The sequence below is a fragment of the Trachemys scripta genome, chromosome 11 (assembly GCF_013100865.1).
Source record: "Trachemys scripta elegans isolate TJP31775 chromosome 11, CAS_Tse_1.0, whole genome shotgun sequence".
NCBI lineage: Eukaryota > Metazoa > Chordata > Testudines > Emydidae > Trachemys > Trachemys scripta.
The window spans coordinates 18,006,273-18,021,389 of NC_048308.1; the positions used below are offsets into that span (position 1 = coordinate 18,006,273).

Sequence of the window (15,117 nt, forward strand, 5' to 3'; positions counted from 1 at the left end):
GGTTTAATTAAATGGTGATTGTAAAATGCACTGATATCCTTTGAAGAAAGTTGCTATATGGATGCAAATTATTATTAACAGCACTAGTTGACAGACAAACTTAGGATCTGACAATTTTCTATAGCAGCACCACTTTTGGAATAAAATAAGTTTGGATACTACAGAGTAAACAGGGCTCTATCAAAGAGTGAAAAGCAAATCACCGTGGCTTTTACAAATTTCTAGAATAGTTACTCATATTGACAATGGTGTTGCTGACAGCAGACATGAAGAAATTGGAGGTGGTTGTAGTATGTGTACACAAAATGACCAATGAAAAACATTAGATTGAGATACTAAGGGGTACATTTTCAGCAAGGCCTCTACCATGCTTCTTGCATATGCACCTATACATACATGTGCCCAAGTTTTGCAGGTGCAGACATTTGCACGTGAATAGCTTTCGAATGTGTAAAGTGTACACACAAGTATTTTATATGCACAAAATGAAGGCATTTGTTATTGTGACCTTTATTTACCCACAGGATAAGCACAGCATGAACAATGGTGCTGCGTGCTTCCTCATGACATTTAAGCCACCATATTTCAAACAACCTTCTTTTAGGAGTGATAACATATTTTCATTTCAAAGTATGTCAAATCCATGGGCTCCCTACTGACACTGCCAACACTGCTGCCAGTTACTGTTGTTTATGATGGCTGTTTTTGTAGTGTGGACAGCTGTCCACAAAGAAATGAACTGAAGCATTTTCTCATTCCATTAGGTCACCAAAAACACATCGGACAATAACAATGTTTGGTTGATACCAAATAGATATTAATGCATCATCCAGATGGTTACAGTTCTGTTTTTGAGCCATCCATCCCTATATTTTATTGCTCTTTTTAAAAAAAAAACTTCAGTGGTAGAACTGTAAAATTATTTTAAATGATTTTGGGTTAGATTATGACACATTTAAAATAGGGGATAGCAAATTTATTAATCATGGATCTATTAGTATACTCTCAAGGCAAAGCATGATTGTCAAAATTATACATATGCGGCCTGATCTTCCTCCCATTAAAATCAATGGGAAAACTTCCAGTGACTGCTGTGGTGCAGTACCGAGCCCTTTTAAAGAAGATATTGAAAATGATGACTGAGTTAAGGTTTGTACTGATTTCTGAGAGGACCAGGTACAGTCATAGCTAAACTTAAGTGAAATTAAAATCTTTTGTTTGGTAGAATTATATACAACAGAGGTTGCTGTTTTGTTGAATGCAATTTTCAACCCTCACACTTTTGCTTTATTCAAAATTGCAATAAAATGGCTGTTTTCAAACTGAAAATGTGTGAAACACAAGTTTTTGGCTTTCAATGCAAGGCCGTTTTCACTTTAAAATGGAACTATTTTCAAGAAATTGGATACATGATTTATTCAAATATTTATCAAAATTTTGAATGAGATTCTATCAAAATGCAAAAGAAAAAACTCAGACAAGCCTTTTAGTGTGTGTGTGTGTGTATACACACACACACACACACACATTATATATATATAATGGTTTGAAATATTTCACACACATTTAGCGATAGATTTTTGTGAGACAGGTTGCCAGAATGCATTGTGGAAAATTGTAGACTCACAAGATTTGCTTCTACATCCCCATGATATTTGTGGTTCTCTTGAGAATAGTCAGTGTTCATGAAACTTCTTAGCAGTTGACAGGACTAAATGGCCACCATGTCATAGCTACCTCTGAAATGATCCACCCCTGTGAGTCTTAGATTGAAAAATACTTGATTATGATTCTTGTCATGGTAGAGTTCCTTCCCAGATGCCTTGGTGTACTGCATTTTCTTGAATTCAAGTGGTTTGGATAATGATTGATAATAAACTCATTTCAGTAGGAGATTCACAGAATCATAGCAGCTGGACATGGACTTCTTAGACCATTCAGTCTATCCTTTGTCAATGAAGGATTGTTCCCTGTAGTGTACTTTTTAGTCCTTCAAAACGCTGTGTGCCCTTGACTCCTCTTGAAATCAGTCGGACTTGAAAGTGGTCAGTGCTCAAACAATGGACTCCTCAATACTTCTTTCACCTGATATAGTTGTAAAAGGCCTTAGTTATATTTCTTTGATTATCATAAACTTTGATTTTTTCCCCCCTGCTCTTCTCTTTTCTGGACACCTCCTCTGATTCTAAGAATTTGTGTTTTTGCTCACTCCCTTTTCTGTTTCCAGTGTGGTTTTGATTCATTTCAGATTTTTCTGCAGCTCCATCTTGCATTCTTTTTTTTTCCAGTTGAACTGCAGCTTGTTGTACTTTGATTATAGTGCCTTTATGGATCACCTGTAGGGATTTCCCACCATTACTGTCAGTGGTGGATTTTAATACTTCTTCCCATTGTACGCTACCTTTCCAAAATGTGCCTTTCTGAAATCTAATACTTGAATGTTGCTTTCTATGATTCCATTCCTTTCTTTGCTGAACTCAGTGAGCTCAAGGTTACTTATTCTCAGCTTCCCTATTATTCTGACATTCTCTTATCAGTAAGGAGTAAATCCAACATGGCTTCCACTGGTTGAAGACTGTCTTCTGGCCCATAAAGTTTTCTTCATGTAGTTTCAACATGAAGGCTTTAATTCAGTTCAAAATAAAAACAGTTTGAAGCTTGCATGTTTTGAAAAATCATTCAGAAATTAGATTGACTTGCATTTGGCTTTAGAGATTTCATATTAGTTCCAGTTATAATAATGTGTTCAGACATCATTTGATTGCTCAAAGAACTAGCTAAACAGTCCAGAAACTGAAACTCTGCCATCTCTGTTAAATATTCAGTGATCAAATAACATGCAGTACCTACAATGTTTTGACTGTGTATTCATCTGACTTGGAAATGTAATTAATTGACTTCAATTGAATTCATCAAAGCATTCTTAAGCTGAGTTAATATGCAAGTTGTGCTGCAAGTCCCTGGAATAATTATCTCAATTTTATTTTGTTAGCTCTCTGCTATCATGCTGATAACAGTCATAGCTCCCATATCAGATCTGAGTGACCTCCTTGTTTGCCTCAGCTGTTGGCATTTACATTAAAGAGTCTGAAATTAGTTAATTATACAAGGTTACATATATACTCAGTGAGAGCAGCTGTTCCTACTTTAGTGGTTGTTCTCCTCATGGATCAATACCAATGTGTGGCGCTATAGATGTAACAATCAAGTTATTATTTTCTTAAATCTGTATAGTGTTTAAATACTGACTGATTTTAAAAGTGGGAGCAAGAGATGTGGTTGGCTTGTAGACTTGGCAGGGACTTTAATTTTAGATGACAGGTCTGAATTGGTGGTGATTAGAAATGCTTCCCTTACAGAGACAGTTGGAAATGAAATAGTGGTCTCATTTCTGTTCTTGATAGACAACTGTATACATTACTATAGTTTTCATCACCTTTATCAGTAGTCTGTTAAGAGGCTTCAAGACACAGAGACTGGAGTAAAGAATTAAATAGACATGGAATTATATTTCCAAAACTAGAGATGGGCTATCCAAGTCCAGGGTGGGAAGTATTCTATTCAGGGGACATTATGGGGAAAATGTACACTATTTCTGTTGGTGCTGTACCTGTGAATAAATGCAGCAAAGTTCTGCAGTTTAAGTAATGGAGTGGTAGCGAGAAACACTGGATTTCTAACCTCAGCTCTGCCACTACATTAAATTAATGGAGATATGCCATCTCCTAGAACTGGAAGGGACCCTGAAAGGTCATCGAGTCCAGCCGTCTGCCTTCACTAGCAGGACCAAGTACTGATTTTGCCCCAGATCCCTAAGTGGCCCCCTCAAGGATTGAGCTCACAACCCTGGGTTTAGCAGGCCAATGCTCAAACCACTGAGCTATCCCTCCCCCGAGGCATAGATAACTATGTATGCCTTGGGCAAATCACTTAGCCTGTTTGGGCCAAATACTTCCTACAGTTACACACATGACACCCTCTTGAAATCAATGAAATTGCATTGATATAAATGAAGTCAGAAGTTCTGCTCTCGCTCTTTGTTTTCCCACCTGTTAAATGGAGAAAATTTACCTGAAAGAGATGTTGTACAGTGCTTTAAAAGTATAAAGCACCATACAAGTGCTAGTTATTATTGCTAAATACATTTCCTAGGTCTGCTTTTATATAACTGTGCAGTATAGTCCAGGTTGCTTGCTTTATTTTAAAGTTTACCTGAAAATCAGTGAGGAAAGAATAATTATTTTAATAAGTACAGGATGAATTAACTTATCAATGCCTTTTAAAAAATTACAGAGTGCAGAAAGCCCCACATGAACAGTATAGGCTAATACATTTATATTATAATGGACTAGTCATGTTATTGTATAGAACATTTACATCTTCATGAAGATTATGATGAATGGCTTATAACACTGTTAAAACTGGTCAAAACCACTTGCTACGGATGCACGTACTCAAGTTTAAGAGTTGCACGTCTCTTTGAGTAGTTTGTTAAACATAATGTAGCTAGCCATGTATAGTGCAATCCACAAGCATTTCAATAAATTAAATGCATTGGCTAATGTGTTACAACTTTTGTACTGCATGGTTATGAGAACCTAGGTACATCGATAGATAACTCATTTCTGAATTGTAAACAAGGCTTAAAAAGAGGTATACAAGGGACTGTTAGATATATGTTAGGAACACTGTAAAACTCATACCTAGCAACTTAGCATTTTATAGCCTTACAATTTTATTCCTCGTCTTTTACCATCCTTTTCCACAACAAACTTTTCTTATGTTATATAAATGTCTTCTCTTTGTCAAAACAAAGGTGGATTCTCTGTGCTTGATTATACCTGTACTTCCTTTTGTGTTAGCTTATAGTGGGGCCAAGTGGTCACAGTGGATTGCAAGAAATACAGTAGTTATATTTACCAAGATTTGCTCCGTTGGAATTAAGATGATGTCTTTCACAGCTTTTGAAGTGATTGCGCTTTTGTGGCACAGGCTGATCCCATCTGGTTTTTAAATGGTTTGTTTCTCGCATGCTTTTGTATTTTGGTAGTTTGTATAAACTAATCTCTGAGTCCATTTCAACACCATACATGTCATATAGAGATAGGAATTGGAAGGTGCTCACGTCAGACAAGTTATGTGGCTAAGGAAACTCCTTGCAGCTGAGTCTGACACACTTGTGCAAGTGAAAGTGTTACTGACTTCAGACTCTAAGCCCTGGTCTACACTAGGCATGGGATCAATCTAAGTTACGCAACTTCAGCTACGTGAATAAAGTAGCTGAAGTTGACGTACTTAGATTGACTTACCGTCGTGTCTTCGCCGTGGTGAGTTGACTTCTGCTGGTACCCCATCGACTCTGCCTGCGCCTCTCATGGCGCTGGAGTACAGGAGTCAATGGGAGAGTGCTTGGGGGTCGATTTATTGTGTCTAGAGTAGACACAATAAATCGATCCCCGCTGGATCGATCGCTGCCTGCCGATCCGGCAGGTAGTGTACACATACCCTAATTTTAGGGCCTGTGCCTATTACCATTGAAGTTAAGACCAGAATTACCATTCATTTCAGTGAAAGCAGGATTGGGTGCCTGGATTGTCAGGGACCTTGTCTTGGAACTTATTTGTAAAGGGTTTTCAATTAAGCCCCAGCTCTGTCTTCATTTTTGTAGGCTAAATGTTTCACCTACAAAAAATTCCCTCCCCCTCCCCAGTGAATTGGGTAAAAATATTTTTCATGGGATATGTAACTACATGGTGCAAATGAATAGTAGACATTAAAAAGGAAATTTTAAAAGGCACATACAATAGTTAGGCACTCAATTCCCATAAGTCCTTTAATAACAATCTATCTTGTTTTCAGACCCTGAATCTGCAGTCTTTTGGTTGCATCACTTTTTTCCCCTCCCCACCTTTCAGCTTTACACCCACCACTAGCCCACTGTGTGGAAAGAAACCAGTGTTTATCAGTACAAATATAATGCAAATTATAGTGTAGATTCAAGTTACAATTATTTTCCTCTACAAGAAATATAAGCTCATGCAGGGCACGAACCAACTGGGACTACCTTACCAAGGGATAATCACTTACCTAACTAGTAAAAAGAAGATTAATCTTTGATCAAAGAAAATAATAGTTATTACTAGAACACTAGGAGAGAAAACAAACTCTTTGAAAAGACATTCAGTTATAACATCTATTTAATGGACTAAGATTTGTCAGAAGTGAAGAAACTCTGTAAGATGCTGTTGAATCTCAGTAATTCTTTTGTATGAAAAATATAAATTCATATACATTAGCAATGAATGAGAGTTAATGAATTAAGTCTTATCTAACCCATCCCCTTCTAAAACAGAGTTTTTCCCTGGGTATATTTCCTACTGCTTTCTCCAGCCTAGCAGCAGATATCTCAAAATATGAGGACTCTAACATTTCTCACAGAGCAGCATTTCAGAGCAAAGCTCTCATGATATCTTATAATTTCTTCCTTTATAATACTATCCTTTCCCCTCTTTCTGCACTATCCAAATCTCTGCCCATGCCTTGGGCTTCACTCCCCTTAATCACAGGATCCTTCCCTTGCCTGACCCTCCTCTCTTATCGCCAGTCAACCAGAAAAGCTGCTGAATTCATCTTCCTGCTCAGCCCTTCCAAGCATGTCACCTCCAGTCAACACTGAATTCTTTCCTTTGTTTCTTTTATAAGATCAAACTCAAGCGCCTCTTCTTCATCTTTAAGACCATACAAAAACTTTTCCTTGCTCATAGCGCCCTCCCTCTTCTCCTCTCACTCCCTATACTCCCAATAGTCGCTCTTTCCCTTCATCTTCTTCACTCTCAGCTTAGTGGCCCCTGCTCTTGTATCAATCTCTCTTCATGTGTATCTCTAGACTGCCACAAATCCCTCTTCAAAATCCATTTCTTCCAGGAATTATTCCTAGTTTGTTTTCCTCAGATAATTTCTCCACACTCTTATTTCTCCAAACTGTATCTTTCCTAATTTGCATGTTGTCTAGTTTAGATGGTAAGCTCTTTGGGGTGGGGACGCATTTCATAATGGTTTGGTATACATACAGACACTCATAGGTTTGCAGAGCTGCTTAAGTCTCCCTTCCAAACACGCTAATGTGCACTCCGCACCCATGTGCAAAGTCTGACTGACATCAGTGTGACCCTACTAACAGGTACAGAAGTCTGCACTAGCAGATCCCAATGCAGGATCTAATGATATAAACAGCAAGTGATTATGATACTAATAATATCACCATTGGGAGTTTTTCCTGGTACGCAACTTAAATGTTTGTTTACTTCACACCTGCTGTGTATCACCCTAACCAATCCCTCTCCCTTCTTAGTGTTTACTATTTATACCCATCAACTACTCGTACACTGTTATACCCATCCTAGTTGATTAACCAGACTGTAAATATTTTATTCTTCTAGGCTGGATTTTCAAAGGTTCCTAAAAGAGTTAGGTATCCAAATCTCACTGAAGTTCCATGGGATTTGAGTACTCAGACACAAAAGGGAGCTTTGAAAATACCAGACTTAATTTTTTTAATTGCAAGTCATTCCCTCCTGCCTCTTTCACAGTCCAAAAATATTTGCTTCAATTTTTTAAATAGATAACATGAAAGAGTAAGGCCAGAAAATCAATTCTAGCACTACCCTGACTTTTCAACTTAGGTAAAGGGAAATTTAACAAATAATGCTACCGAATATTAGTTATAGTTAGCATAGGTTGCATTTTTGCATGTTTCCCATAGACTCAGCCTGATCAGTTGAACGTTTTCCCTTTAAGATCTTTTATTTTTCAGAGACAGTTGAAGCATTTAGTTTGTTGTTGATATTGTTGTTTCCAAACATCATGGCTCATCAGCAAAACTGATCAAAATGATGGCTATCAAAGCTGCAGCAAACTACTTATTTATTTGGATATCAGTAAATGCAAGATGTACTCTGACCTGTTTGAATCATGGCTGTTCTGCTACCTGCTGTGGCTAGGAAGATACCTGAGAGGGAAAATAGCCCTGCTTTCCGATAAATTTGTGTTCCAATTTGACAGCATATACAATGTGCTGTGCTGAGTTATGTTAATCTCCTATAATCATGCACAACTGGATGATGCTATATCCCTGCGAAGAGTACATATTTTCTGCCTGCATATTATCCTGTTGAAGGAAACAGAAGCAGGTATTTCAGAGCCGGCACATATCTGCTTCTTTGAGCACATTTATTGATTTTTGTAAAGTAAAGTTATGCAGAAGAACACTAACTAGGAGTCTCTACTGAGATACCTTCTTTGATTTTTATTGGCAAATCATTTAAGTTATTCTTTCCTGTGAGGACACAAAACCAAATTAATTGCAAGAAAACTATTGGTAGACACTTATCACGGGATTAGTTTTCAGATAATTAAGAACAATTGCTTATTTTAGATGAGTAAATGACTGTTTCCTGAATAACAATGTACATTTCAATAAGATTACCATGTAAAACTATTTGACAAGGTGATAAATAACTATAAGAACATAACAGTATTCCCTTAACACTGGGCAAGTGCATTCAGCTGAGCTATCACTGGCTGCTTTCCAAGATCGGGACAGATTCTGCTCTCACTTACACTGGTATAAATTGGGAGGAGCTCCACTGATGTGAGGGAAAATGTTTTAGATTTACAGCAGCCTAACTGAGGTGAGAATTTGTGCTGCAATGCAATGACATTGCTTTTTAATATTCATAATAAGGGCATTACTCATATTTTCTCCCACATTCAGTTCAGTATTCACTGGCAGTTGCAAAGCAGTAAGGCTGTGGTTTTTAAACTGATATCTCTATAAAAAGTTTTTAAATTTGAAAATAGATCTCAATATGATTTATTGAAGAATGGTATTTGAAAGTCCCAAGCATTTGTGAAAAATAGAAGGTTTCTTACATCTTACTGTCCAGAGTTTCCTTGATATCTTTATTGTTCTTCTTTTAAGCAGTCTTTAGGACTAACAACATATTGTCGTGAATTACCATATATACTCGATCATAAGCCGGTTCGTTTATAAGCTGACACCCCAAAGATGGATAAGTAAAAATGGCAAATTTTTATGACCCATTCATAAGCCAACCCTATAATTCAGAGGTCGGCAAGCTTTGGCTCCCGAGCCATCAGGATACGCCGCTGGCGGGCCGAGACGGTTTGTTTACCTCAAGCGTCTGCAGGCATGGAAGTAAACCTAAGTAAACAAAGTGTCCTGTCCCGCCAGCGGCTTACGCTGACAGGCCGGGACAGCAACTGGTGGGGAAATTTGGGGGAAGGGAGGAGAAGCTGGGGGTCATGACCCCTTTGGGTTTTATGGAACCCGTACATTACATATGCAAAACTTTAGTTTACATAATTTCTGCAGTTTTGTTGTTGTTTATGTAGGTTTTATGTCATAAGTTTTCCCAGTAAAAGGTTTCTTGTTGTTACAGGTCTGTGTGTTTTCACCTCAAAACTTCTGGCACAAGCTACTACTGTTGTTCTGTCAGAAGTAACCTAATTTTAAGTAGACCAGCCAATGATTTTATGTCAAAGAAGAAGTGGCAAAACCACACTTATGCCAGAAAAACCTTGGCCTTAGTGTTACCTTATCTATACTCATTCCCTGTCCATAATTATAAATCATTAAAATATAACTAACCAAGCTCTTAACTTTACCATTTAGCAATCCTTCATTTTATATATGTGTTATAAGTCAGTATATGTTACCCCTTTGTCTATTGGGGACAGAGTCGAGGATTGCAGAGCACTCTATGATTACTGGGGCAAAGCAAGCCATAATCCTTCAGCATTTCTTTATCTTTTCCAAACATAGGTTTGTCAGGGGATTTTTATTACTCAGAGTCCAAAGTCTTACATTTGTATATTGCCAAATCTTGTCAGTGTTTGTTTTCTCTTACAACTTTTGAGGTGCTTTTGTTTTTGGGCCTTGATGTTTAGTGCTTTCAGTGGTACTCCAACATTTAGTAGCATGCTTTATTAGTTCCCCTTTTAGTGTGTGTCCAGTCCTGCTCTAATTGACAATGGCAAAGCTTCTGTTCCTAGGGTCTATTTTATGGCCCAATCCTGCAGTCATTCTTCCTGTACATAATTCTTACTCGTTTAAATAATCCCATTGGCTTTAGAGTAACTATGCTCATGACTATGTATTGTAGGAGAGGATGCTTACAACTCTAACTCTGTGCATCCCTAATTAGCCTCCGCAAACCTCACAGTCATTGAAACTAGACCACTAAGGCTAGGTCTACACTACCCGCCTGAATCGGCAGGTAGAAATCGATCTCTCGGGGATCGAGTTATCGCGTCTCGTTGGGACGCGACAATCGATCCCCGAATCGATGCTCTTACTCCACCAGCAGAGGTGAGAGTAAGCACCGTCAACGGGGAGCCGCGGAGGTCGATTTTGCCGCCCTCCTCACAGCGGGGTAAGTCGGCTCCTATAAGTTGAATTCAGCTACGCGAATGGCGTAGCTGAATTTGCGTATCTTAAATCGACACCCCCCCCCCCGTAGTGAAGACCTGCTCTAAGATTGTTTCCTCTTGGTAGCAGCACACAAGAGCCCAAGCAGCTGTACGGGGTGGGTGAGTCTGTGACAATTTGGCTGATATTGGGGGAGGCACTAAGTATGCTCAATTTATTTATACTGTTGTCCTAAGAGAGTTCAGACTTTTCCCCACCTGATTGACATGCAGCTGGCCACTAAAGAAAAGTTAACAGATGCACAGGCAAAAGAAAGCATCTCTCTGGCTGTTAGCTCCAATATGGAGATCAAGTCAGAGAGAAAAGGGAGCCCATCTATCCAAAGCTCTTGCAACTGATGTTAGATCATGCAATGGGGAGTGAGGGAGCATTTCACTCCAGTGATCAAATGGATGGGACATAAAGAGGCCCTCCGCATTCTCAGGAAATCAGGACATGATGCCTTGCAACTTTGTTTCTCCTGGGACATTTGACAAAATGAGTATTGACCACTCACCTTACAAAAGCATGACACACATATACTTTGACACAGGCTGTACATCCCCATCCTTCTCTTGGAGACATGTAGGAGTAGGGGCTGATGCCCCAAGTGAGGTGAGGAGAGAGCAGAGGAGTTCAACAGGATATTTTTATGTGTGGGAGCATGCTCTCTTAGGCCTCTCCAGAATGCTTTGGTAAAACAGGACTGTTGTTTATTGGAAAAGGAGATAGAGGAAATGAGAGGGGCCCCACATAACGGACCACGTTCTCTCTTGACTTGATCTATCTGCAACATAATCAACATGCATGGCTGCCTACAGCTCCATGGTAACCTCCACATAGCTTTCAAGGCTGAAAGAATTAGGAGAGCATTTTTTTCAAAAACATGAATACTAAATTGCACACACAATTCTGGGTGCATCCGACGTGTACAGGGAAACTGAAATTTGCAGATGCCAGGACTGGTTTGTATGCACAGCTGAGGATTTGCTCATTTGTATTTAAGTTTGCATGGGCACACAGATTCCTACATAATATAGCACATGCTTTTGAAAATGTGGCCCTATATTGTCTACAATGTCAAACACAATATGTGCAGAAAATAATATACAATAAATGAATGCTCTGCTGTAATTTCTTCTGTTGCTTTCTAGTAAAAAATATATGCTTTAAATCTTCACAATGTTTCTAACTTGCAACTTGGTAACAGTCATCCTATATTCCTTGATAATGTTTCATACAGTCCTGGTATTAAAGATTCCTATAAGATGATGCTATCTATTTAAGTGGGGGTCTTTAAGTTACAAATAACATGACTGGCAGATGGCTAATGATTTTTTGAGAGTCATGAGAAAGGAGTGCTTAAGCATTAATCATCTGATGTAAGTGTCACTCAGTGAAGTCTTGTGTCCCAGATAGACATCTCTTCCATCTCTTTCAGATGCGAGGCACATTTTAGCTCAGCTATAACAACTAGGGAAACAAAAATTCTTGTAGTAACTCATTTTTCTTTATGTTTATTGTGACAGAATTCTGCTTGGGGATCTCATGGGGTGTGAAGCAGAAAACTTCTAAAATTATTTCTTGGCCATCTGCCTTAACCCATTATCCTGATTGGACTCATACATAGAGATGGAATTGATATTTGGAAAAGTTTTATATATATATTTCAATAATCTCACAGAGGAGCACAGTAGATGCCAAGACTTAGGAGGACTGGGTTAAGGATTTGTTAACTATTGATCCTGCCTTCAAAACAGGTCACACATTTAAACAAAAACATTGAACACATTTAAAATGGCTTAAACAACACAAAGGTAAAAGTAACATAAAATAAGGTCTGATGCCAGAATAGCAATATATATGTAACAGCTACAGCTGATACATATCTATATTATTTACTAATATCTTTTGTACTATTCAATGTTTTATTTAGGTATGTGACCCCAATATTATGCAAACACGGACTCGACATGTGTTAAGATCTCCTTTAAATACCAGGACTTGTCCTAAAGATTCACAAATGCAACCTTGTGTTCTCAATCAAAATTGCTTTCAATATCAGTACAATCTAACAGGTAAGCAGAACTGTAATACCCTGCATTTTTCTTGTGAATCATATTTCTCAATACACTCTTTGCTACAAAGTTAAGAATGTGCCATGACAATTTAAAGCATAATATTAAAGTGCAGTTCTACTTTTAAAAATAATTATGTATAAAAATACCTTATTACTAAGCAGACCTGCTCTTTGTATTTAGTTATGTCTCTTTACTGCAATGATAATATACCAATTCTTCAGGTGCTTAACTTTAAATGTGTTAGTAGTTCCATTGAATTCATTAGAGCTAAGCACATGTATAAATCTGTGCATGTTTGGATAAGATAAGATTTTATTACTTGTATTATCACTGCAAAAACATCATAAATAAGTGAGAATGAAATAGTCTATTCTTTTTTGTGTATTGTCAGTATTATTGAAGTCAGTCATATCCAGATGACACCAAGAGTATACTTTAAAGAATATAGGTTATACAGGTGTACTTGAGAGTAAAATTTGTTGTTCAGAATCTTAATTACAACTGAGTATAGCTGTTTTGGGGAAAAAATTGCAGACAAATGTTTTCCTCTTTTTAGCGAATTCAGCTACTGCCAATACATGAGGACAGAACCCATCTATACTTTCCTTGACTTAATTTGTAGGGTTAGCAGTTAGAAAAAGTGGCATTTCTACATATAATCCAAACACATTTGAACTGGAAGCCATTGAGCGACAAACATGAAACATCATAATACCCTTTTTCGGAGGGTCACTTTTCAGACCAGAACCACACTTTGCATTGTTCATGATTTTCAGTGGTGTATTTTTCCTTTCATCCTTATTTTTTAAAAAGCTCACTTTTGTTTGGCTTCCTTTTTAACAAAATTTTGGAAGGACGCAGTGACAATCAAGACTGACTGTAAGCTCTTAACACACAGCTGAAGACAGCTAAAGGAAAGCAATAGGTTTTTTCTAGAATGAAAATATTTTATTAGACAAAGCTGCAATTGATGATGAGCTTTGCTTTGAGACAACAGATTAAAATACAGTAGCACTTCAGAAACTTTTATAGCTATTTTATTAAATTGAAATTTTACTTCAGACAAATAATGTAGGCTTCTGCATGTGCCAACTGTTTTCAAACGATACACTGTATCAGCATTAAACAGTTTTTGACATACTCTGATGTGTTGTTTTTTGAAGGGACATTGGAGATATGATAGTGAATTTCCCAATTCAGACTTGCTTATTTTCTTTAAGAATAACTTCCTTTTATCTGCTTTGTTCTTAGCGTGATATGAACTCACGTTCTAAAGTCCCACAGTTAAATGAAGAAAACTAACTCATTTTTGTAATTCAAAATAAAAATGAAGTGCAATGATGGTTTGCTGTACTAAATGCAGTTACATTGTATCTTTAGATTGGAGTACATGTCAGCTAAGTGAAAATGCAACCTGTGGACAAGGGATTCAGAGACGCCTTTTGAGCTGTATGCGCAGTGATGGAAAATTGCTGAATATGAACTACTGTGAGCAGGTGACGTTTATAAATACAATACATAAGTGGCTTAAAGACTTACATACACCTCAGTTGTTTTGGAAATTACAGTACTCTGACACTGTACCCCAAGCTGCCAGCTGGAGCTTTGCAGTTACCATTTAGATGGCATAGATAAGTTGCTATGATCAATATTGGGTTTAGCTAGGGTCAGAAGTTTTCAGGAATCAAAATATAAGAAGAGTACCAGAATAATAATGTCATGCATCCGACAAAGTGGGCATTCAGCCACGAAAGCTTATGCTCCAATACATCTGTTAGTCTTAAAGATGCCACAGGACTCTCTGTTGCTTTTTACAGAATAATAATGTGCACTGATTAGTCATCTAGCTTCTTCTTTGCACCCTAAAGGAGGATTTCAATGATGGAGTAATGCATGTATGTGTATAGAACTCAGTTCTACAGACCCTGTACACAAGCAGTCCCAATGAAGTCAATGAGTAAAGGATTATGTCCTTTTGAAGTCATGTGAATAATGATTTGCAGAATGGGGCCCAAAGTTTGCAGGGGTCTGGGGAGCCTTTGAGATGTAAAATGTCATAAAAATGTAAGCTATTATTACAGCTGAAAAATCTCTCTGTAAATGGTGACCTTGGGAGTATCACTTTAGTCACTATGAATTTTCAGTTTTCTAATTTTATGACCAGCAATAGCAAAGTGACATTTTAGGTTTGTTTGTTTTTTTTATATACAGTTAAACTTGGAAAAACCTGAAAAATTGAGCATTCATTGCCTTGTGGAATGTGCTGTGAACTGTCAGCTTTCCAAATGGTCAGCCTGGTCAGAATGTTCAAACACTTGCGGCATTGGAGGTAAATTTGTTTCTAAGACTATTGTCACATTTTATCTGCATCCCTTGGAATGTTTACATACGGTAAAGAACACAAATACATCCCAAATCCTGCAGATGTTTATGCAATCCATAGAACATGAAAAACAGTAATATAAATAATAATAAAGAGCAACATAAATTTCTGTGCAGATTTTAAAAGCATGATAATCACTTAAACATCTTGTAAATCATTAGAAA

At 37.6% G+C, this 15,117-nt stretch overlaps 1 protein-coding gene across 2 annotated transcripts in view; it reads left to right on the forward strand.

The window, feature by feature from the left end:
• The window catches only part of THSD7B (thrombospondin type 1 domain containing 7B), a 491,576-nt gene that overhangs the window by 446,957 nt on the left and 29,502 nt on the right, over window positions 1-15,117 (forward strand). For both annotated transcript variants that reach the window (XM_034786451.1, XM_034786452.1), the window contains 3 exons: window positions 12,426-12,567; window positions 13,951-14,066; window positions 14,782-14,899. In XM_034786451.1, the coding sequence (XP_034642342.1) occupies window positions 12,426-12,567; window positions 13,951-14,066; window positions 14,782-14,899 (376 nt within the window). The remainder of the gene's footprint in view (window positions 1-12,425; window positions 12,568-13,950; window positions 14,067-14,781; window positions 14,900-15,117) is intronic.